The following is a 25,609-nucleotide window of genomic DNA, read 5'->3' on the forward strand; positions in this document are numbered from 1 at the left end:
AAAATCAATCCGGGGGAGAACGGAACTAATCGCGCGAGAGGCGTATCCTCGTGCAAGAAGAGGAATTTGTAAGACGACGCATCGACGCGCTCTGAGAGACGGCGAGGTCCGTCGCGAACGCACAAATAAGATGCTTGTTTTTTTTTTATTTGTTTTTTTTTTAATCGTATAGCTTTTAATTCGCGTTTTAATTACAAGGTGATTAAAATCTTTTTATTTAGATTGCGTTCGTATGCAATATATATTGGAGACACAAATCCAAGTATTAAAAAGACATTTTCTCTCTTAAATATACGATATACATTATTCACGATATTTTTTAATTATTTTTAATAACTATTACAAGTGACATTTAATATAATAAAATAATGCAAAATAGCTTTTTTTGTTACTTGGAAGTATTTGACTAATTTGACTAACTATTGAACTAATTATTATAATTATTGGAATTATTAAACGTGAACTGTTCTAACATTAATATCGAATTTGGACATCATAAATTATATTCGATGTCATTTTACTAATATTTTGATTGAATTGTTAAAATGCATACGAAATGTTATTTTTTTAAATTATTTATTCAAAAGATAGAAGTGTGAGTGGAAAATCTCAATTACTCTGCGTACGTATTTCATTTTATAATTATTGCACGAGATTTTTTGAAATTGTACTTCTCTTCAACTAGAAATACTTTTGTAGAATTCTATGTAGAATTTATAATTGAAATTTTTTAAGAGCAAATTGAATCACATTTAAAAAATGTGTAAATGAGAAGAGAAAATAAAATATCAGTTAAATTTAAGAATTTTATATTAACAAGGACTTAATATTTCAGATTTAAAATTCTTTACTTTTAAAAATTAGAAAATTAGAAACTTTTGATTAAAATTTTCTTGAAAAAATAATTCGTTTTATTTATCAAAGAGCTCGGAAGCTTTGACGATAAACTTGTATGCAATAGTTTAGAAAGAATTTGAAGTCAATTGCCTGATCCTTTGAAAACAGAGAATTTCAACTTCAATCACTTTTATTCTAATTTGTATATAGCATACCAGAGATAATTATGGAAAATTTTCAAGTAAAAGTCAAATTAGTCGTCTTTTGTAATTGCATACAAAAAAGTTTATAATAGAATTTTTAAATATGTTTAATAATCTATGGAAAACATGCGGTGCATTTTATTGAAACTTTTCGAAGCGATAACAGACATTTGATGAATTAGAATAAATTTCAATTCTCTCAATCTTTGCATCACTGCGCGGAAGTGACGACATATGAACGTTTTCCGAGTTACACACCGCGTATTGATTTAACATTCCCCTTTATTTGCTGACGTTGCCTTACGGTATTGCGTGCGTTCGCGCGCGCCACGACCGTGAAAAAAAGATCTATCTGCATTCTGCAGCTCTCCATGTTCTCTTCCTGTGCATAATTATTCGCTGTCTATGCTCGTACCTTCGATATCTACTACTATTCTCGATACATATGTGTGTACGCGTGTGTATCTACATCTATATAAATGTATGCGATTCTGTATATCTGTTTTGTATATATATACGGAAATGTTTACTCTCTTCTTCTACTACTTTTTAATTTACTATATATACTTGTCGAAGGAACGCACGCAACTGGCTTCCGCGATCCGATCCGTCAAATTGGATTATTGTCTCTCACAATTAATATAATCGTCGAATTCTTTATTACAGTTGACAGTTTATAATACTACAATTTTTTCTATTTTAAAACGATAGTAATTATTTTTTTAACCGTTTTTTACATCAACATATAATTTTTAAATGATTTTACATTCATTAGTATTGTACTTTGCGCAACTTAATGAAAAAATACGCGCAATGTTGAAAAAATTTTGAATTAAATAAAATTGCATCATTTTTTGAAGCAATTTTTATATATATCTTTATGATTGCGTAATATTGCGCAAAGTGAATTTACCGTAATTTTATTCGTTAGAAGATACAATTTGCAATACGAAAGCGGAGAGACGTATTTTGTTCGAACCTTCTCATTCGAGAACAGGATCCTTTGCGCCCAGGCCCTTGCGTCGTTCCATTTCAGTCTATCTCGCTGCTACTTATCTACCTGTGGCTGCACTAATAAGCACGTGTCGCATTCTTCCGAGCACCGGAGATGTCCTCGAATCATCGTCGACCGAGAGAAGCGTACGTACACACACCCACAATGCGCAATGCGTCACCATCGTCCGCCGATGACGACAACGTCGCGGTTGTCGTTGTCGCCGGCGCGATAACGATCGTGCTCTCGATCGACTTGGGAACGAGTCCCCAAGTTGCAGGCTGTCACGGGAAACGGTTCCCGAAGATCCCAAAGATATTTTTTTTTTCGGTGACACGAATAGAATCCTCAAGAATTGGAAGCGATGCGAGGGAATTTTTTTATGGCGAAAGCGGCCATCGGTGATGACGATCGATCGCTTGCTCTCTGTCTCTCTAGCTCTTTCTCTCCTAAAGCTCGATCGTGAACTTTCTTGTCATCGGACGTGGATCAATTCACCCGCATTTCTATTGTGACCCTCTTTAGCGCAAACTGCCTGTGCGACGGTGTGCGACGCTTCCTCTTTTATTGATGTCTTTTATTCGCATCAAACGTTTATATTTCGCGTTATTAATTTTCTTTTTAGGCAAAACTTTTGTCGAAAACAAAAGATTACTTTGTTGAGAAAAGCGGGGTATTTTAATAGAAAATATTAGTAATTCCCTTTGAACACCCGAGAAAAAATGGTAAGAAAAAAGAGAAAAAAGATCTGATAACATGTAATATTTTATATGATCATATAAAATTACATACAATTATGAAATCTTTTCATAATTAATTATATATATTTATATCTGACCAATTATACCATTTTTTCTCGGGCGTGTTAACAAAAAAAGTATAAAATTTTTTTTTGTGATGATAAAAGTAAAACTTTATTTATTTATTTATTTTTAATATATTCTATTTTTTAATTATTACTACTTTGACATTTGACATTACTACCTTTTTCGTAATGTTAATTAATTCATCATTATTCGCAGATAGACGTTAATCAAAGATAATTGTCAATTAACACCGATATGATTTTACCTATAATCAGAAGATTGCGGAACAAATCAAGTACAATATAGTAATTAGTTAATCATGAATAGCAATTAATTCTTGATAACAATAATTACCGGGCGATATTAAATACTGCGAATTTACGACACAGATTATTTTGATCATTACAAGATTAATTATTGTTATGATTATGAAGATATTTCGAGTCTTCCATCACACTTGACTATGTTTGCGCACCGTCGACACAGGTAAGATAAGCGTTTCTATGTTTTTTTTTTCATTATCTATATCTGTAAACATCAATCCCTTTCTTTCTCTCGTGTCTCTTTCTATTTGGCGTAGCAATTGCTTATTGTATACGCGTTCTGTCGAGGAGAAACAATTCAACGATCGATGCTTACGGAGATTTTTCGTCTTTCTCGGACGAATTGTTTCACGCGCAGAGATTTAGCGTGATTGATGCGAAGCAGCTTAGATTGCATCGAATCGAGCCTTCAATCAATCCCGGTGATTGTACATACGCATATTGTATTACACTGTAATGATTGTTATACAGCACAGCACGCGCGCGAATTATCCGACGACAGCGTCGAAGTTCGCGATAGCGCAGCGAGCGGAGGGAAGAATGTCGACTGCTCGTGAGAGAAAGATTAAAAAAAAAAAAAAAAAAAAAAGACATCTCTTTCGCGGATGAAAACGCGGTTCGACTTTTCGTCTTTTAATCCTTTGCGCTTTGGCAGTCTCTTCGTAAAAGCAAGATAACGCTAGCTCAAATTTATCTTTCAAGATTATAAAATATTTAATTCGCTTTCTCTTCTTTCAGAATTAATGTCTCCTTTTGCATTAAATCGTACTGCTTATTTATGTTGGCAAAAAAATAGTTCTAATAAAGACGATTAAAACGTCAAAATTCATACGATACGTAACTTCAATAACTTTCGATTTATGCTATCTAAAAATAGAGCGATCAATGATAGGTAGAAAGGAGACAGTGGAATGTTAAAGCTATTATCTTTCTCAGTACAATATTTATCTATGAAAAACTTATGGGACTTTTTTGTGAATTTAACAATTTTTCGCGTTTAATAATATTGCAAATAGATCGTAGAAATTTCTCAGTGAAATCAAAGTATATATAACGATTAGTATGATCCCGTGTCTTGTTTCGCAGACAACAATAGCATTGGAAGATTATAATCACTATTTTGCGTGCTCGAAACGATATTCCTAAAGAAACATTACGAGCAGCTATTACACGAATGACGCAAGAAGAGTGCAAAGGATTAAAGCGCAAATCGATCTCGCGCGAGAGCGCTCAAGATTTAATCGTCGAACCGAGAGAAAGGTTTCGTCCTCGCTAAGAAGGGACGCTCAGAAGTATCTCTCATCGACGACGATGGGCGAACGAGATGCCGGAAAGAGAAAAATCGATGAATGCGACTCGAAAAGAGAAAAGCGAAAAGAGAGTGAAAAATATTTAAAAAAAATGAAAAAAAGCAGAATAATGAAAAGAGGAAAGATGGAGAAAAGCTGCGTCAGTATATATGTATACCAAAGCTGTTGCTGCTCTTTCTCTCGATATTGTGCGTTGCTGGATGTTACGTACGTGTTTGTATACGTGTGCGCGGTGTGTGCCCGTGTGTGGTTTCCGCTTTTGCCTAATCCGCGATCTCTATACTTGCCTGCCCGATTGCCTGCCTCGCTTTCTGTGAGATTTCGTGAATCGAAAAAGCGATTAGCGACTTTTAAAGGTCAGTGCAGTAGATACAATTGTGTAACGAGCGACAGAAATTCATAAAAACATGTTTGAGGAAAAATTAGACACGTGTCAAATTTTATGTTGTTTAATCAAGATATAGATTTAGAATAGAAGCGCTATTCAATTTATCATAAAAGTATTAATTCAAAATAGGATTGAAAGAATTATGTTCAAATAGGAAAAGGATTGTTTTATGGACAATTTCATAATGTTAGAATATTTAAACAGAAAAATAAGAAAATATTTTTCTCCAATAATTGAACGATAAATTTTAGAAAATGTCGATCTAATTTTTTACATTTTTGCTTTTTAAAATCTGTGTTACGAACTTATATATCTAATCTTTGATGAATTGCAAGATATATCTTATTTTATTAATTTTTAAAAAAGGTGGAATTATTTGTACAACAGAATATGTAATATATAAATGTTCGAATTTTTATCATTACTGTCGCTGGTTTGCCTTTCGATTGACGAAATCTTGTTGCCTGCCCGCTTTGGCTGCTTGGCTGTCTGTGTGTGTTCGCCTTTTTCCTCTCTGCAACACTATCCATTTTCCCTCTTCGTGCATCGTGCTGTCGCTCTTTTTAGAAGCGATCATCAAAGCTCAATATAATCAATACTCAGTGCACATACATTACTTCATGCCATCATACGAAACAACGTGTCTTCTATACAGTCTGTCCCATGAAAAAATCTGTTTTATAAAGAATATAGAATCGCTGTTTTCTTTCTCGTGATGCATTTATTATTTTATTCCTCAAATTAAATTAAATCTTAAAATTTTCTCAGATTATATTTTCTTAAACGTAAAATTTGCTAAAAATTGTAGTATAATATGACTCTTATTTAAGGTTTAAACATTTACGAGTATATTGTTTTACTAATTTACAGATTTTATTTTATACATTTTTAGCAGTATGTAATTAATTTCTATAAATTTTTGTAAAACGGTTTAATTTTTTTATTACAGTTAGTATATACATTTCTTTCTGGGACATTCTGTATGATACTTATCAGTGATACAATACATGAAAGATATATATTTAATCCTTTGTACTCAAATGTGTGCTGTAGCGCTTTATAATGTTATAATATCGCTGTTAGAATCGTATCACGAATCAGTCGGTAGATATAATCGAATATTTAGTGTGTAGTAGAGTGACATTTGCAGTATTTTTTAATATAGCATTCTATGATTAAATATATAGTTTTTGTGCACAAATTCGAGTGCAAAGAATTGAATAATATTTTCTAAAGAAAAGATACTTTCTTTATTTTTACATCTCTATTCGTTCTCTTCTGTTATTTAGAGATTTTATTCACAGAGCAATTATTTATATACTTTACATGTGCTCGTCACTTCAACTATCACTGACTTCTCGCTCTTCACGTTTCCTCCCTACCTTATGCACTTCCAACTACACGCCGATATTTCTTTTATACCGATACGCACGCTTGTATTTCAAGCCGAATGAGAAAAGGAGCAAAACATGAACAAGAGAGTATAGCAATATCCACGATTGAAAAGTCGTCGACAACTCGATTAATCGCACAGATACTCATATTCTCGCGTCCATTTAGCGCGTTGTTTAATCCTAAATGCAATTTTTCCAAGTAGCATATATCCGAAATTTTTTATACTTTCAATTCAATGACGTATCAATTGATAAAAAAGAAATTAAAACCATATTCGCTTTTAGCGCTAAATGTGACGCGTTAATAGGAATTGTAATTAATCGGGGTTGTTGTTAAAAAAAAGAAGGAAATATATGTATATAGTCGCTTATCCTTTTTTTCCTCTTTGATTCATGGACCGCGTCGTTCATTCGCTCATACGCTCATTCACTCATTCGCAGCCCATCACCCTCCCAGCCCCTTCCGCTCCAATTACGTGTGCGTGTGTGTTTTTACTTTGCATTTATCCAGGTGCTCGCAACCCTTTGAATCTCGAAGTGCCTCGCGCCGGGATATATCCCAACGGAATATGTATCGATTGGTTCTGTATTAAACTCTTTGCATCCATTATATCACAATTAGTATCGTCGTATAAATTGATTATTATAATTAAAATTTTATAGGAATACCTTTTTTATTTTATTGCGATAAATTTAGAATTTAAATACATATTTTTAACACAATTTGAATCAAAGCCGATTAATCATTGATTTTTATCGATTGGTCGAGATATTTTGTTCCGAATTAAAGGATTGAAATTTCCGAGATCCAAATTTCTACATCATAATATTTAGCTGTCTTCATAAATGTTCTTGTGTAGAACGTTCTCTTATATTTCTAGATTTTACTATATTATAACAATTAACTTTATATTATATTCTTGTAGACTTTTAAATCTTTAATTTAAAATTTAATTAAGAATTTTTTAATTAAAATACATAATTAAATATTATATCTTTAACACATTTTCACTCGTTTCACTGTAGAAATGCTCGACGAATTTTTTTTTTTTTCCTTGCCTTTTTTTATCGATTCGACCCAATGGCACGCTTGTGACTCAAAGGGGTCCCGCGAGGCCTGTGACTTGCCTTGCGCATTGAATCTCACTCAATGGAAGTGTACTCTATTCTGTACCCTGCGGTGTACCTCTACCTATACACTCTACTATATGTACCGCTCTTTTCGTTACTGGGTGTCCAAGAAATCCCCACCTATCGCCCAGAAAAAAAAAGAAACACTGCAGCCGTGGATCTCCTCGATTGCGCTCGATCCTTCCTGGCCCCTCCGATCGAGAGGAGGGCGCGCAGGGACGATCGACGACGATCGAGGGCTCGAATCCGTCCAGCCAAAACTCGTAGAGTATTACAAAAGGTGAAGCTAACAAAAAAAAAAAAAAAAGAATCAAACACGCTAAACGCGCGCTTTGTCAGAAGGAAGATCTACCAAAAAAAAAAAAAAAAAAAAAAAAAAAACAAATAAATAAACGCACAACAACAACAAGGCGACGACAATTACAGCAACAGGAACAACATCTACAACATCAACAACAACTACAACATGAACAAGCAACATCAACAACAATATCGCCATTGACCGATACAACATCAAGAACAACTACAACATCAATAACAAGCAACAACATGCCGACACGTTTGTGCCGTCGCGATCGACGGTACCCTCCGGGCCGGGCACATTACTTTTTCTTCCAATCGCGCTCTCGCCCGCCCGCCTCTGCCCACCTGTCTCTGCGTCGCGGGCAGGTATCGCGTACCACGTATACGCGATATATTATAAACAGTACGCCAAGGCGAGCCCGAGGGCGCGCCGCGACGTCGTCCGTGATAGACAAAAAAAAAACAAAAAGGGAAAAATATTGAGACGAGGGGAAAAAAAAAAAAATAAAAGACAAACGAAGGAGACCCCGAAAATACTTTTCACTGTGTCCCACTCTCTACGCGCGCCACCGCCTCAACATTATCCGGCCACAGTAATAATCCACCTCTTATCTTGCTTGCCCAGTACCCACCACCGACTTATCCATCACATAAAAAACCTCTGTCTATATATATATGAATATATATACCTAACTACTATATATACTAATATACTACTAATATTACTACTATACTTACTGAAAGAAAGATGCGAAGAAAGAGTAAAGAAAGATATACGACTCTCGCTGTCTCTCTTTCTCTCTATCTCTTTCTCTATCTCTCTCTTTCTATCTATCTATCTCTCTCTCTCGCTCTCTCTAACACTGGTGGTGGTTGTCTGTGTTGTGCTGCCTCTATCTGTCGTAGAGCAAGGAGGCTGGCATCCGCACTCTGGTCGCACTCGACGACCAGGGAGGTGAGTGAATTCGCTTGTTAGCAATTAAGTAAATAGCCGAAAGTAAATGAACGAGGGTAGGAAAACGAGGGGAGGAATCCACCCGTTGCCGTAGTCACGCACACCCTTACGATTCGACACACCGTCTACACCCATTTAATGTTACCCGCGCGAGTGTCCTCTCCACGCATAAATAACACGCATATACACGCATACACGAGGAAATTTTAGACGGGAAATTTGCGAGAAAAAACACAATTATTATGTCTTGAGAGAAATGTGCTTCGCAATTTTATCAAATAAGATTAATTTAATGTTTGAAAAAGCTGTTTTTATTATAAATTCACGATTTATTATAAATTAAAACTTTTTTTTTTTTTAGAATTATTTGTATGTGGAAAAATGTTGTTTACGTTCTAACTAAAAATTTAATATTATTTACATTTTTAAATGACATGAAAATATGAAATTAAATTTAATCACATTTAATTTATGTGGATTGCGCATCGATTGCGAATACGAAGACGCGGTTTTTTTCGTTCGAAATTATTTTTGTCTCGCATTTTTTTCGTATTCTATGTCGAACCTAATAACGATCGAACAGCATTCGGATCAACAATGTTACACTGTGTTGATTTTTTTTTGACCGCTCCTAAAACTGCTGTTTATGCTTGCTAAGAAACAATTCCAAGAAATCCGTTAGATCTCTTAAACATCTACGTAATTATTCTCATGTTGATAATTTATCACACATGACGGTATAACGATTAAACACTGACTCTTCCGGTCGTGATACAGGACAGCACTCAATGCAAAGGGAAATGTTTGCACAGTACTATTTTCTTAAATATCACACACGATATCAACAATTTTGTGAATAAGTTTGTCGATAAAACGACCGAAAGGGTTAACGCAGTGATCTCGAGAGTCAACGCTCGAATTGTTCGCGGCTTGCTAGCCGCTAACCAGACGGAAATTGTTCTATTAACACGCTCAGAGTTCTACCGGGCCCGAAGTATTACGGATATAGGCCCGTCGCCATCCCCGAACCACCCCGGTAAATTACGGTCGATGCATGCGCCGGATATTCGGTGTCCCAATTCAACGAACGTTCGCCGCGGCAATAATTCGTCAGCTTCGAATTTTGCAGAGGTGCGAAACGCGAAGTCCCGCGGAACAACGTTCCGCGAACTGCTGAATATTAATAACGTTAACTACTTGCACCAATCTTACGTCCGACGAAACCTGAAAGAGCTTTTATAAGTCGATTTCTCGGCTGAGAAGCGTTTGGCGACACTCTTTAATACACACGAATAAAACCGTACAATTCTGGATTGACCTCCGAAATATCGATTAATCTACGCTCAATTTAACGCGCTTGAAATTACTCGCTTTGACGCGGTTTAACGATATAATACCGTGCTTTTGACGTCGTTACGCGAGCTCGGTTAGGTCCGCTTTAATATTATCCTAATCATCTTTGTCTCCCCGAGAGGAGAGCGACTCGTAGATATCGTCATTCTCCCTCATGACAGAGGCACGATAATGAAGATCATTTCGCGCCCGATTAGCAAATACGATTAGGGAGATCGACAGCCAACTGCCACTCTCCACAATTGCAAGTTGTATATCATTACTGCCGGATTTACTACGATTATTACTGATTACAACACCATTGCTCATCACTGACACCACTGATACTGCTGATATTACTAACGTTACTACTTGTACCATTACACTAAGGCTGCATCTTGGGTTATCGAAAGTTTCCCACTTGTTATACTGACAGAGAATTCTCTATAACGAAAAAAAAGCTTAATTTTCTTTAAAAATTTATCGATCAAATTTAATTTCCGTAAAGATTCAACTTTTTTATAATATCCGTTCAGTGATTTTATTCGTTATATGTCTTTCTGCGATTTAATATTTCTGTAATTTATGTAGGAAGATGAAAAAATGCATTCTTTATTATATTAAATTTTTCTATAGATAGAAGTCCGGTTTAAACACTTCTTTTTTTAACGACTCGACATGCAGCTCGTGCAACCACGACGATGAACTATTCAGGCCCATTTTTACGCGTCATCACATTATAATATTAAAATCTGCTAATAATGTTGTAAAGGAAAAATTCATACGGTACGCGCATCAAAATGCACTACAATGTACATTGCGTAAAAGTGGGTCTTCACTAATAAATCAGTCATCGCTGCCACTGCTATCTCGCTGCCGCTATTTGCCAGCGTTGACGTAAAGCGATCGTACACGATCTAACAAATTACGCGTATTAATACTGCTTAAATAAAGCGTGTAACGCCAAGTCATATTTTTGCCACAATATTTCACCGATATTTTTTATCTTAACACAGTATATTAGTGTTAATATACACTTCAACATAATATATCAGTACTTCGATACTCCTTACCAAATCTTTATTCATTTTTTTTTCATGTGTACGTATTTCTTTAATATAGATATTTAGATTCTCCTCCGTATATTGATATTTTGGCTCTTTTATAATAGTTTTTTCTGCGATTTTTTCCATCACGCCGCGCAAGCTGTTAGATGCTGTATGAAACGCTTAACGAGCATCTCTACAATGCTCTCAATTAACAGCTGTTGTTCAGATGGTGTAATCGATCCCGTTTCTCCCGTTTCCCGTTCTGTGGCCCATTTTACACTCACACATTCGCTCCCTTCCCTCACGCCCTTTTATTCTAGTAGAGATTTCAGACACTGTCTCTCATCCAGACGACACACTGGATATGTTCGCGTACAGCGGTGTGCAATAAACGGCATTCGGCGCGTATGGGAATGCCCTTACCATGCTCTCGAGTTTTCCCTCCACAGCCCTTTGCCGGCCCTTTGCCGGTATGGCGAAATTGAGAAGCGTGCTTAAGTGCACTCTCTTGCCGATCGAACGCTGTTATCGCACCCGCTTTCGTGTATGGGATGCATCGGAATAATTAGGACAGTCCGGCGAATTAGGCATCGCGACAGTTTTCGATGATCGAGCGTATATTATTGCATTTGCATATTATCATAATTGATTTCACTCAAATCGACATATATTCAGTATAATCTAGGTGGCAATATATAAAATACATAAGTAGCGCGTTTTAAATAATGCCGCGAGTAGAAGCGGTAATTCATATTGGTGCTAATTGGCACTAATTTGCCGCAACGCGATGAGACAAATGATTATAAGATAATATTATTACGTAAAATTCTCATTGTCATAACTGTCGGATGGCAACAGCTGTGATCAGCTTAGCGATTGATTCACCACTTATTATCAATATAAAGTGATTTGGTCACCATAAAACGATTATGAGCGATATTGATTCTGGACATCACTTTTCGCGTCAGCTGCCTCGTTAATCATTGAAAGCGTCGCGATGTCGCGCTCGTGTGTGTCGCAATTAGCCCGATCGATTCCCACTTCACAAGATACACGCTGTAATTCTGGACTGTATACTTTATCTCTTTACTGTGTATCCGTAGCCATTCGCGAAGCTTATGGCTGTGTCGCTTTTCAGAGTTTACGTGCAAAATATATATGTATAGAAATATATATTTATATATTTTTTTACATGCATATATAAATATATATGTAAATATATACATATATATCTTTCTATATATGTATTAATATGTACTTATCTATCTAGTGTACATATTATTAAAGTATTATATCCTATGACTCGTAAAACGCTTGTGACGGTAGATATCTGTCTGTCTGTCTGTCGTAACTTGTTTTATTTCTCTCCCTTTTTTTTTACCTGAAATTTCTCTTTCACTTCCTCTCTTTTTATCTATCTCCGTCTCTCTCTCTCTCTCTCTACCTCTCCTTGGTTTTACAATCTGTGCATCGAACGTGCAACTACTCTCTGTCGGCCGTCGTCTTACCAAAGTAGATATACTGTCCCCGCTTTAACTTCGAGTCGCTGGCCGAAACGTGTGTGTCTTATCAGGAAGGACTGTATATAAAATGTGCAGTGTCGAGAAAAATCGATCTTCTAATCGAAAACTCGGGACGAAATGAACGTACGAGAGCGAAACGTCACAGAGAAACTCCGCTCGGCGCGATCGCGCCAATCGCGCTAATCGCCGATTAGCACGGCGAGAGTAATTAGCAGCATCCCACTGCTACGTGAGCATTATCATCATTATCATCATTGTTGTTTCACATTGCCATCATCCCGGCTGACTCGCGTGTGTTTGTCTAAAAATTTCGCGCATTACTCGACGCTCAAGAGACGCGCAACAGACACGACAATCGCGCGGAAAATAAGAAATAGTTTGATTTAATCTCACAATTTTCACATTTATTTGTTATTCGCGAAATGCGCCGATTATTATCGTTGTCAATCGCTAATGTTATTGGAAAACGCTATGAGAAGGTGTGAAAATTATTTTCAGATTCAATAAAATTTTGAGCGTTTTGTATCACTTTTCCGCTTGTAAATGTTTTGGTATCTTTTTGAAAGGCCAACTATGCTATTTGGGGAAGTAAATAAAAAGTAATTTGATTCGCGATCTAATAACTTCCACTCCATCTATTATTCGCGGAGAAATTTCTTCTGGTAGTCGAAAGACGGCGTCTCTTGTTCGTCGATAATCGCAACTCTATCAATGTCATCGACGCATCTCACTCATTAATTCTCCATTAGATTGCCTCATCATTAGTCATCGTTATTCTTAATATCGTCAACGTCGTGTCCGTCATCGTTGTTACCTCTCTATTCGTTCGCCTATGATTTCTAACGTAAGCGGTAGATGCAGGGACCGGTTGCAGTCGTGAGAAAAACAGATTTAATTAAATTTCTTAATTGAATTATTTTGAAGGCAATTTAATCTTGATTTCAAATAGCGTCTTCTTTTATCCTGACATTCTATCTAGATAGAATTTGAACAACTTTAATTACTTTTTTTCTACTTTTCAAGATAATATATAACTCTCTGTTATTAAAATAAATTTATTTAATCGCGAATAACGTTAAACGGCGCGGCTGCAACTAATCCGTGAAGGAGTAGGCGAGCGATTATGGTTACATACGAGTTGCTATTAGGATTTATGTACATCTGATCACAGAAATGCTTTAACACATGAACTTGCATGGGTGTCAAGGCATATCGAGTCGACGTGTTCCGACTCTACATATTTTTACATCATGACTGTGGTTATGAACACAGCGGTAAAACTGTTTTGACTATTTCAAAGCAACTGGAGCAATTGAGACAAATAAAGGTTAATATTTATATTTATATCAATATTTATTGATGGTGGAAAACGAGTTAATATATATACTAAATGATGAAGAAAAATGTAATTATTTATTAAAATAATAGGAACTTATATAAAGAACAATTAACAAATTTGAAAGTATTAGCATGATAATAAGAAAAAAATAAGTAATATTATGATTCAATAATGTTATCTGTGACTTATTTAAACGAATATTTTTACTTACCTGAGAAGTTTCAAAATTTTCAGCAAATTCCTTGACTACACCACAATCACATGCTAATACTTTTAAATCTGTTAATTGCTTTATATAAGTTCCTATTATTTTGATAAATAATTACACTTTTCTTTATCATTTAGTATATATATTGCTCGTTTTCCATCAATAATAATTATTGATATAAATATAAATATTATAAATATTAGACCATCAATAAATATTGATATAAATATTAAATATTAAAAATATTAACCTTTACTTGTCAATTGCTCCAGTTGCTTTGAAACAGCCCAAACAGCACTGCCGCTATGTTCAAAACCAGTCATGATGTAAAAATATGTAGAATCGGAACACACCGATTCGATATGCCTTGACACTCGTGCAAGTTCATGTGTTAAGGCATTTCTGTGATCAGGTGTACGTATTATAGTATCTCAGCGACATAATCGCAAGCTGCCTCTCGATCTTTATTTTCGTTCTTATTATCCTTTTTACCCTTCTTACTATTTTTAATGTTATTATTATTACCATTATTTATTATTCTTATTATTACTATTAGTTATTATTGTTACTTGTTTGTTTAACTTCTATAAATATATTATTAGTTATTCGTCACGCGGCACGTTTTGTCGAGGAGTGCGATTTTCTGGTTACTTACTGCAATGACAAATCAAGTTGCCAACGCTTGATAACGCTGTGATAGACAATTTTGTATTTACGAGGATAATGTTTGCCGTCTCGCGCAGAAATCATCGCTTTCGGCCCGACGCGACGTGCCCGTGCGATTTTGTTGCTTTCTTGTCTGTGACTTTGTTTCGCAGTTAATTCTCGCACGCATCCACTGAGAAAAACGATTCTTTCGTTTCCGTTAATGTGTGGCATCTTCGACCCTGTCGTAGACCGAGGAGATCGGAGCGAACACTCTGACGATGTTAGACCACCAAGGCGGTAAGCAGTTCCTAGTAAACAGCAATAAGTCACTGTCTCTCTTTCTCTCTTGCGAAGAACGAGCGAGCGATGCGATAGTTTTTTTTGTTTCTCGATAAATACATGTTGATACGACAAGAGAAAAGAGAAACGAACAAAAAGGGAAGAAAAAAAAAATGGCGAAAAGACTAATAGAAAAGAGAAAAAGCGCGAAGCGAAGGATGGGTTAATAGACACGTGATAGGGAGTTCGTCGGCGATATACGCGTCCTTCGTTATCTGCCAATTTGCGTCACCTTTCGAGGAGGGTGTGTTTCCGATGCGTGATTATTAAAAGTTCCAATTAGAGTCGCGTGAAGCGAAAAATCGATTGCAAACGGTCGACTAAAATTATTTTTGCGAAAGTATTTTTTTTTTATTTTTTATTGTTTAAAAAATATGGATATGAACGATATTTGATTATTAATATATCAAAAAATAATGTCCAATTTTTTATGACTGTGAACACATTTTATTTATTAGTATGTAAGCTTTGAATTTTATTTAACACATTTTGACTATAAATTTTCATCTATCAGAAAAATCGTAGATCGGAAAAAATTAACAAAATTTTATAAAGGATTCAGTTATATCTTGCATATACAAAACTTTAATTATGTTATTTAAATTATGTAGTTTATACAGAGAGGATTTAATAATTTATAGAATTTTTTAATTTCTCAATATAACTCATAAACTTTTCACGATGCTATATTTATTAAATTTTAATTATTTAGTTATATTTACTTATTAATGAATGTGTATTTTCAAAAATCATACTATATAGATTTTCACACATTTTTTAATTTGCGAACAATTTATCGCTATTTCGTACGCAATATCATTATCTCCTACGTCGATTATTAGCGTAATAATCAGTATTTGACGATTCAATCATTGTCAACCGTGTGAGTCGATTTCGTCGTCACGCTGCTTTGTCGAGAGTGGCTAATCCATTCACTGTTCTTTCGACTGTCATCGAGTAAAAAAACGCGGATGACTGCGCGATGACGAGTGATCCTCTCGCCATCGAGTGAGTCGATTCGACGATGTCATGGCGACGAATTCGTCATCGATGTCGGGCCACTTCAGCGACAACATTATCGCTCCGTGGCCATTAGGCCACCGTGTTTAGGGTACCTGATGAAACTCCATTCGCTTACCCCGATCTTGTTCTCCGACTCCCGACACCGATCTCCGATAACTCTTTCAGCGGCATGACGCTCTATCAATGTCTACTTAAATGTAGGACACTGCTCGAAGAGTGTCCTGGTGCCCTTCCACCTTTTCTATACTTTTCTATCTCTCTTGTATTCTTCTCTCTCTTTCTGTCTTTCTCGCCTTTGCCACTCCCTTTCTAGCTTTGCTATGCTCTGGTGTCCATTTACTTCTTCGAAATGTGTCATCAGTCGACATAATCATTCGCACTCCGAAATATGATGATTCTCAACAATGCACGGTCGAAGTGAAACCTGAAATTGATGAACATCAGAAACAAGTTTAATTATTCAGAAATAAATATGTTGCATTATAAATTTGCAGTATATTTTAACTCGAATATTGTTCATATGCGATATGTATTTTATATAATTTCGATTTTTAACTATATGAAAATGAAAATGATTCCGTTACTTTTGTTTAAATTTTTGAGTGTCCTTAATTATTTGAAACTTTTATTTGATCAAATGTATTATTAATTAGGAATTATTTACATTGCCGTTGCAAATAATTTTCTCTTTATATAAATACATTATAAAATTTTACTTCAAATGTGATTACAAAATATACTGTGATATTTTTATACATTATTAATTGAAATTCGATTTGAGCTTCAGTTTATTAAATCTGTTGTAAATATAATTTTAGCACGAACAGCCAGATTTTGGCTCTCGAGCCCTAATACATTGTATAATTTCGATTTATTGAACTTGTACAATATGCATGCGAGTGCGAAAGGTTATCAATATCAAATTCATGAAATCATTATTCTTGTCACGCAGATTAACTGCACTATTCAATCCGACATTCTTCACTCGAGTATTTAACGAAATATCACTTTCTTTTATGCGCATCCTACTTCGTACTTTCCATCCCCTGAGATTTGCGGAGAAATAATTTATAGCGAATACTCATCTCCCATGTCATTTATTGATTATCGACATCTGTCATCGATGACAATCGTCGTCATCTGTACGTTTTTTTTTTTTTACAGATCTGTAATAGATTAATTAGCAATTGTCAAGTGTTCTGTCGTCGCATCGTCGTTTAGAAATCTCTGGAAATTAATTGCGAAAAAGCAATGCCACAAACCCTTTCATAAGCGTTTCCTCATTATTCCCACAAACCCTTCACATTTGTCACCGTTGAAGCCCCGTTATTGCCCGGTGCCAGCTGCTATAAGCGTAACGTCATATCCAAATCCACCCATCCCTCCGACAGCCGTAATAGATTAATTAGTGGAGGCTGAAACTCGTCGTCCGCGCCCTCTCGCCGCTCCGACATTCTGTCATCTCTCTTGTTCTCTGTCATTATCTTTCTTTCTCGTCTCTGTCTCTCTTTCTCTGTCTCTCTCTCTCTCCTCATATCTCATTTTTTTTCTCCGCGCATTGGCGAAAGTACCGCGGGGGGGGTCTCGAATTCTTTTTTTTTTTTTTTTTCTTTTTTTCGGGCATCGCCGCGGAGCGAGGCGAGGGAGCGTCCCGACGGCGATTAACTTTTCCTCAATGATTAACACGCCGCTGATTGCCTGTCGGTTGCCTGTTTAGAGCCACGAGGTCGGGATGAAATCCCTCGTAATGCTGGACGAGCAAGGCGGTAAGCCATTTCACTCTAGCCTCTAACAATTAACGGTAGATACCGCGTTGTGCGTTGTTGAGAGGAACGAGGAAACCCGAGAGATAAACGAGAGATTCAAGCGAAGCTCTCCGCTGTCATTGCTGGTCCCGGCCGACACAGAAGCGACAACCGACGATATAAATAATTTATTTTACAGTGTGCATACATGGTGTACCACGGATAAGAATAGTACCCGTCCGTTGCGATTTTGTCGCTATAAATAGCCGCGATCCCTTGCCTCGTTAATAAAAATATTTCAGATATTACATAAACGGATGCCGGACGGGGCGTTTAATGTTTACAGCACGACGCTGATCATTCCGTTCGATATACGCGCGCGATTGTTATTTACCTTTAAAACGCATCTCGCTGTTATATTTTTAATCACGCATCTGTTTATAGCGAGAACGATGGCGCGCAAAATGCTTTTCTTATCCGTCGTAAAATACGCGGCGATATCTCGCGAGCGTGATAATCGCGAAGACGGGTGGAGGCAACGTCGCAGCGTTGCTGATAGACGAAAGTGTCGTTTTCCTACGCATACGCATCTCCGTTTCTTCATTTCCGTTCCATGACCATCGCTCCGAAATATTGCTGCGTATTTCGCACGCCCATACAGATCGTCCCGAAAAAAAGGATCAGGATTATTCTGATTCCGAGGCAGCTGGAAGCTGATTTCCTTGTGCGAGAATTTCGTCCTTTTCGCTCCAATTCACGAGAAAACAAGATTTCTTCGTTATCACATTATTATTCTTATTCCTATTAATGTAGTCTGTTAATTTTTATATATCAGAAAAATTACAAAAGTTTTAGAAGTAAATTCTCTTATGAGATGTAATACGAGAGAATTATAAATTGCTACATAACGATTGACCGGTCGGGAAAAATCGGATACGAACTTGCCGACGATGAAACTACCTTTTTTCCGGGACAACCGGGAGAATAATTACACGCGACACTTACGCGTGCATCATCGAGACACTGCTGTTTGCTTACCAACTATGGGGCGTAGCCGGTATATTATCTGATCGGAAGGAAAAGATTGCATCAGCCTCTTCTCTTGTATAAAAACTAATACAAAGAAATGTCGCGAGGGCTCAGAAATATCGCTTTGTTTCACTGTTTTATCGCTACGCCCCAGTTATCAATGATAAACTATGTATACTATATCTAGTATATGTATATACTACACCCAGCAGTACTCACAGACCATCGTTATACCGTTCACTTACATCTCGCCTTCAGCGCTCAAGCGGTGTTTTCCGTTTTTCTTGTTTTTTTTTTTTTTTTTTTTTTTTTCTCGGCCAACTCTGACTCTCACGCGCGCTTCTTTGGTTCTCTTCCGCCCTTCTTTCCGCCCTCTTTCTTCGGCTTTTTTCCGGGCTTCGCCACTGCTGTCTGCGTATACTACTTTCTCTTCCACACTGCGTGTACTAATACTGTCGTTACAATACTTACTTTCCGCCGTACCCTTCTTGTCTCTCTCTTCTCTCACCTTTCTTCCGGTTCCTACAAATCATCCTCGTTCCTCATTTCCGCAGCTCCTGAATTTTTGTCTCCTCAGGATTCGCATCGCACGATTTTTGGCATGTTGATGCGTTAAAGTCACACCATCTTCACTTATCAATTTTTACGTACGTTATAAATCAAAGACTACGTGTTTTTATATTTTTCGTACTTAGAGTAAGACACGTCTGCACAAAAGAGAAAAGAACAGGTAAAAATATCGTCAGACAAGATTACTTTGCACCAGAATCCAGAAAAAGCTCCTACAATAAAATATTTAAGAAAATAATTCGTAAATATTAATTTACTCACAATAGCACTCACGAAAATCAATGATTGCTCGTTAATTATTTTTCTAGATGCTCCTGGTAATTTTTTAATAGCAAATTTATAATGAAATAACAGGATGAATGATTTAGATTTAATGATTATGAAAGAATTTATCAATATAATAATTTTTTTACGCGAGTAAAAGGATTTTACATAGTTTCAACCAAAAATCGTGTGGTGCAAACGCGAACCTTTACAGAAAACAGAGAAAAACAAAACAAGCGGACAACAGACGTAACCGAGGTTTTCAACATTGTCGCGTACAGCATTTCGCGGTGCATTCCTCGGACAGTCCACGACGCGTGTAATCGCGTTTATATTTACCTCACACGAAAGCACATTATGGAGCGATTTCGCGGTTTTTCGCCTTTGTGACTTTCCTGCGCCGTGAAAAGTTAAAAACATTCGAGATGCAGCAGTCGATGCAAAGCGAACAGCCGCGAATCCGGCCTCTGCTGTTTAGCCAGATGTATATCTCGTTACCGGCGCGTATATCCACAAAAAAATCGAACACCCGCTCTACTCGTATTACAACGATATCGCTTGCACTCTTAGTCGAGTATGAATATGTCTGTATTCCACGCGCCCATACTTTTAGACAAACTCGTGTCTATCGTGTACTGTAGCGAAACTTGTGGGCATTGCGTGAATGCAGGGTGTCCCAGAACTTCGTGTATGAATAATTTGACCATTTTAGACTCGATTGTGATATAACACGGTTAGAAATTGCAATTTGGTTCTCTATAATGCAATTAATAATATCCGGTTTATTACGAGACCGGTAAAATTTTAATTTGTCGAAACAAATTCTGACAAATTAAACTTCAATGGCGCAAATGAATTGCATATCTTGCTTCGCGGGTAATTTTGTACAGATTTAACAAAATTGCAATTCAAAGATTATTAAAGGATTTAAATATGCGTTCAAATATATACGTATTCTATATTTAAATATTTCCACGAAACGGTAACTGAGAAAGATTTCATTAACTGCGATGTGAAATTTCTCGAGATATGCATATGCATACTTTGAAAGTGCTGAGATTAGATATTCGGAAAAGTTTCATCGCATTTGCGCCGAACTTTCAAAGAACGTGTAGCGAGTGCGAGTTTCGGGACACCCTGTACATTTAGCTGAGTTTCACCATCCACCGTGAGGAACCAACTCACTGCACATATCCGGTAGGCACATAACAGAGCAACTCACCCGATGTAGGAACTCTTCGCTTAACTGCCGCGCTTTCGTTGCACTTTACTTTGTGCAGAATCCGGAAGCTCCATCGAGCGGATGTTTTCTCATCCCGGTCTTTCCACGCCGATGGCGCTCGGAGAACGATGCATTTAATTTTGCTTCATCTTGATTTGATTTTTCTTGATTGTCAAAGTGATCCAAGTTAACCTCTTTATTACTATTTTTGTTTTGTGTGTTAAAAAATGCTTAATCTTTAATCATTTTTGCAAAATGTATTTAGCAGAGTTTATATATATTTCATGTTCTTCATAATTGCAGAATTTTACGAGTATCTTGCATACAATGCATAAAACTGATGACTTAAGTGAATTAAATTAAGTTACTTATATAATCAATGCGCGCGTATGCTGCTATTTAATAAGTATTTTAATAAGTATTTTAACGAGCGATTCATCTTTTATTCGTCATTAAAGATTATTGAGGATAATAAATTCCATTGATAAACCGTCCAACCGCTCGATTGAGTTTCCGGTGTAGAATATAAAATTAAATGCAGCTTGAAAGGAGAAGGAAAGGAGCGTCTTTGTATCGATAAACGTTTGAGAAATGGAAGAGTAATCAAACTTGGGAATTTTTATCAAAATTCTGCGCAAGGATATTTTGCAGAGACTCGATTTCTGAATTTCGTAATTCGCAATATAGATATTGCACGAAAACGAGACGAAAATCGATTAGACAAAATTCGCCTCTTTCCTTCGAGCGAGGGTTTTAGCGAACCTCGCTTATTTCCCGGGGAGATTAAATTAGATAACGAAAGAGGATTGGGCAATGCACTCGCGCTTTCGTTTGCCTTTTTAGTCGGCGATCGCTTGATTACATTACGTTGTTATGTAGTAAAAGTTCCCCGACAGTTCCGAGCTGCTTAAAGCTACACGTGTCGAGCTTCAGACTTTTTGCGGTGGCTTTTCACTTTGCAATCATTCTTCTATCGAAACACATCATTATCGATCAAATCCTTTCTTTTCTGGGAATTTGCCGTTGTGATAAAAACAGGCTAAAATAATGAAAAGAAAATTAGTTAATAATATTCGTTAAATATCGGGGGAAAAAGGCTTACGCGTATGATAAATAAAAAGTAGCACTGCAAAGGGTTAAAGCTTGTTTTTATTTCGAAGAAGCTTGATCATAATATCATGTAGAACACTTTTGTCAACAGAGTCGTAGACACTCTTCTAAGTCAGATTTAGTTTAGTTTGCTTTTAGAGCGTTTGCTATAGCTCCTGATTAGAGATAACGATCTTTTTCGCGTGGTTGCCCTTTCCCCTTCGTATCTTCACGAATGAAAATCCTCTTATCGCCGACTGATTAACTTTATTACTCCTGTACAACAAAACAGAACAACTGGACCGAATCGAGGAGGGCATGGACCAGATTAACGCCGACATGAGAGAAGCCGAGAAGAATCTCACTGGAATGGAAAAGTGCTGCGGCCTCTGCGTTCTTCCCTGTAACAAGTATGGCATAATTATTTTAACATCCCTTTGCTCTCTCCTATCATTTTTTTTTAAGTCCCTGCCCTTGTTTTATATTTTTCTCAATTTTGCTGTTAATCTACATGATTTATTCTTCTCCATTATAAATGTGCTGAGAGATAAATTTAACTCACATTATGAGATAAATTATCTAAATTGAGTAAAATATTAATACAGAAAGATTAAGGGATTATTTGAATTTATCTTGCACCCATTTTGACGTAATAAAAAATTATTTTGCGTCATTTTTTAAAAGAATAATGAATTATCTATGTGGAACTAATTCGAATACAAATTGAATACAAGCTCTCACGAATCCACGGAATTACGAGTGTCACACAAACGCGGATTGTAGCTTGAGGGTCCAATTTTCAAACTGATGTCTCTCGTTGTCCGCTAAATATTAGTCGGTAAATTTTTCCGCGAGACATCGACTTAATCACCGGGATCCGGTTTAATCGCTCGCGTCGCTCGCGCGACGATCTTGCGCGCACAGAGGCGCCAGCTTCAAGGAGGACGAGGGCACGTGGAAGGGCAACGACGACGGCAAGGTCGTGAACAACCAGCCGCAGCGGGTAATGGACGACCGCAACGGTCTCGGGCCGCAGAGCGGTTACATCGCCAAGATCACGAACGACGCGCGCGAGGGGGAGATGGAGGAGAACATGGGCCAGGTGAACACGATGATCGGCAATCTGAGGAACATGGCGATCGACATGGGCAGCGAGCTCGAGAATCAGAATCGGCAGATCGACAGGATCAATCGCAAGGTGAGTGAGGTGAAATGGCGAGTGAATGCGCATCACCGGTGTGTCCATGCTGCACCGCCGACTTGGCATGGCTCTAAAATCGCTCGGCGATCCGCGTCGTCACGCTCGTCAACATACTATGGCTTTTGATCGAAGGGATGAAACCTTGGAAAAATTGAAGTGCTCTGAGCCGAAGCGAAGTATGCGTTTATCGCGCTTTGACTCTATTTTTTCAAATTTGTTGTGTGAGATAATTAACAAATTGTGTTCAAAGTAAAGCTGACAGAATCAGCCTGTGAAAAATCTATAATAAAGAATGAAGGGTGAAAAATTCCTTTCAATCATGTTATTTGATATAAACAGCTTTTAATATGCCTGTTTAAAATGTAAACGATAACTGGTTTCATAGACTGTTAATATATTAAGAATATTTTCTATTTATTTGTGTGAACCAAGAGCTGTTATGTAAAGCTACAAATCGATAAATCTAAAGTGATTTAGTATGTCGACGGGATTACGTAAGTCTGGTACACAGCTGCGAACAGTGTCATTAACAAATATTGCGCGATTTAATCGAATTAGTCTGATGAATCAAAATTTGTTCGAGTAAAAAATGTACAAGATGAAGTATCTTAAAACTCAAGTACAGAAAAATTAAAATTTAAAGATTCTTTATACTTAAAAATGTACGGAAATTTTCGAAAATTTCTTGTATACTCAAACCTTTCATTCTCAAATTGTCAAGGACATAAATTTATCGTTCTTTGAATCCTTAGATTTTTTATTTCTTAAAATCACAATTTTGCATTTAATTATATTATAATTTATTTTTTTAATTGAATTTCGAGTAGATAGTTGTATCTTTTTGTCTAAAAAAATTAATTCTTAATTGAATAATTATCTGAATTAGGAAAGCGTGTGTTTCTTTAGTAAATATATGTACAGAATGTAAATTTAATGAGTCGCGAATAACTGAGATAATTTTATGGTCTAAACTGTTTGCACATGTGTACCCGACTAAAATGGGATGAGCTGACACGTGTCTCGATATATGCGCGATCTTCAATGTCACAATGCACAAGCTCAGAGCGATGCACATCACGTTCGTCGTCGCTTTCGCTTTCTTATGTGTCCATCAGCCTTTCCTCTTCTTTCCTTTTCCCATCTATCTTTGATACGTTACTTCCTCTCTCTCCTATTTTTGCACATCACGTATTCCCAATTCGGGCAGGTGTCCCGATGACGCCCGTCGTCGTCTTCCGTATTCATAAGAGAAGGCTCTTATGAATGAAGGATATCTGAAAAGCAACATGTGTGTGTATCACGTTTAATCCAAAAAAAAAACCCTCCAAATTGCGCAACGCAATTGTCGCACTTCCAGAAACAAATTTTAATCCTAAACAATGTAATATATGTATACTGAAACTTCAAGTGAGTTTAAAATTTTATGCTTATAGCTGTGAACAGTGGATTTAAATTAATGATGCAAAGAATATAGACAACAAATTTGAAAAAATTAGTGAAATTTAATTTTCTATCTTTTATACTCTTGTTGTCTAACAATTTCTTGCTAATTTGACTTTATTTATTTATTTTGTTATAATTACATAGAGTTTTACAGAAATGTAATAACGAATTTACACAATTTTTGTAATTAAAGACTTTGACAGATTTCTGTTTGTGCTGTTTAGGATTAAAGTTTCAGCGAGATCGGAATTGCCATTTGCGAACGCGCAATTTTATAAATCCTCAGAGATAAGATTTTGCAATAGTTTTCGTTGCCACGCGAAACTGCATGTTTTACGCACGTGCATCGCACAATTAGCCCTTTCGCCCGATCTTTAAACGTCGCCCTTACTCTACGACACCTATTCTTTCGGTCGCACCTGTGTTATTCTTCAATCACATTCTGTGGGCACAGCCTGCCTTGTGTGTTTAACGCAATTGCATTTTTATGCACCACCCAAGCGTCTAAATCACGCTTTCAGATTTATCTGTTTTTCTGTTTCTATTCTTTCTGCCTATTGTCACGTAATTCTCTCTTGCCAGAACTAATAATACTTTTCACGGGTTCTCGACATATCATAAAAAAATTTTTAGCAAATTAAAAGAAAAAACAAAATTTTTTAATTTTATAATTTAATTCAAATTCTTAAAATTGTAATGAGATTGATACAGTCGTCGGTTTAATTTGTTTAATCATTAAATTAGACATTATTCGAGTCAGAATACAATTTAAAAACTAAGTGAAATTGTTGTGAACAAATAAAGGAAGTATAACTGTCTATTAATTTATTATTTTAATTATTTTTGAAGTATTCTTTTTCAAAAGAAGAGAAGATTGAGAGAACCCGTGCCGTGTGTCACTTCTGAATTTTTATCATAGTCCTTTGTGTAGGTCCTAGACA

General features: G+C 36.4%; 1 protein-coding gene across 9 annotated transcripts in view; it reads left to right on the forward strand.

The window, feature by feature from the left end:
• The window catches only part of Snap25 (Synaptosomal-associated protein 25kDa), a 45,682-nt gene that overhangs the window by 11,354 nt on the left and 8,719 nt on the right, over positions 1-25,609 (forward strand). For 6 of the 9 annotated variants that reach the window (XM_067347946.1, XM_012375622.2, XM_067347943.1 and 3 more), the window contains exons 4-6: positions 8,596-8,644; positions 22,317-22,434; positions 22,949-23,222. In XM_067347946.1, the coding sequence (XP_067204047.1) occupies positions 8,596-8,644; positions 22,317-22,434; positions 22,949-23,222 (441 nt within the window). Of the gene's footprint in view, positions 1-8,595; positions 8,645-14,991; positions 15,041-17,822; positions 17,872-22,316; positions 22,435-22,948; positions 23,223-25,609 lie in introns of all 9 variants that reach the window. The other 3 variants (XM_067347947.1, XM_067347945.1, XM_067347944.1) reach the window with 2 other exon arrangements.

This window comes from Linepithema humile, chromosome 1 (assembly GCF_040581485.1).
Source record: "Linepithema humile isolate Giens D197 chromosome 1, Lhum_UNIL_v1.0, whole genome shotgun sequence".
In the NCBI taxonomy this organism is placed as follows: domain Eukaryota; kingdom Metazoa; phylum Arthropoda; class Insecta; order Hymenoptera; family Formicidae; genus Linepithema; species Linepithema humile.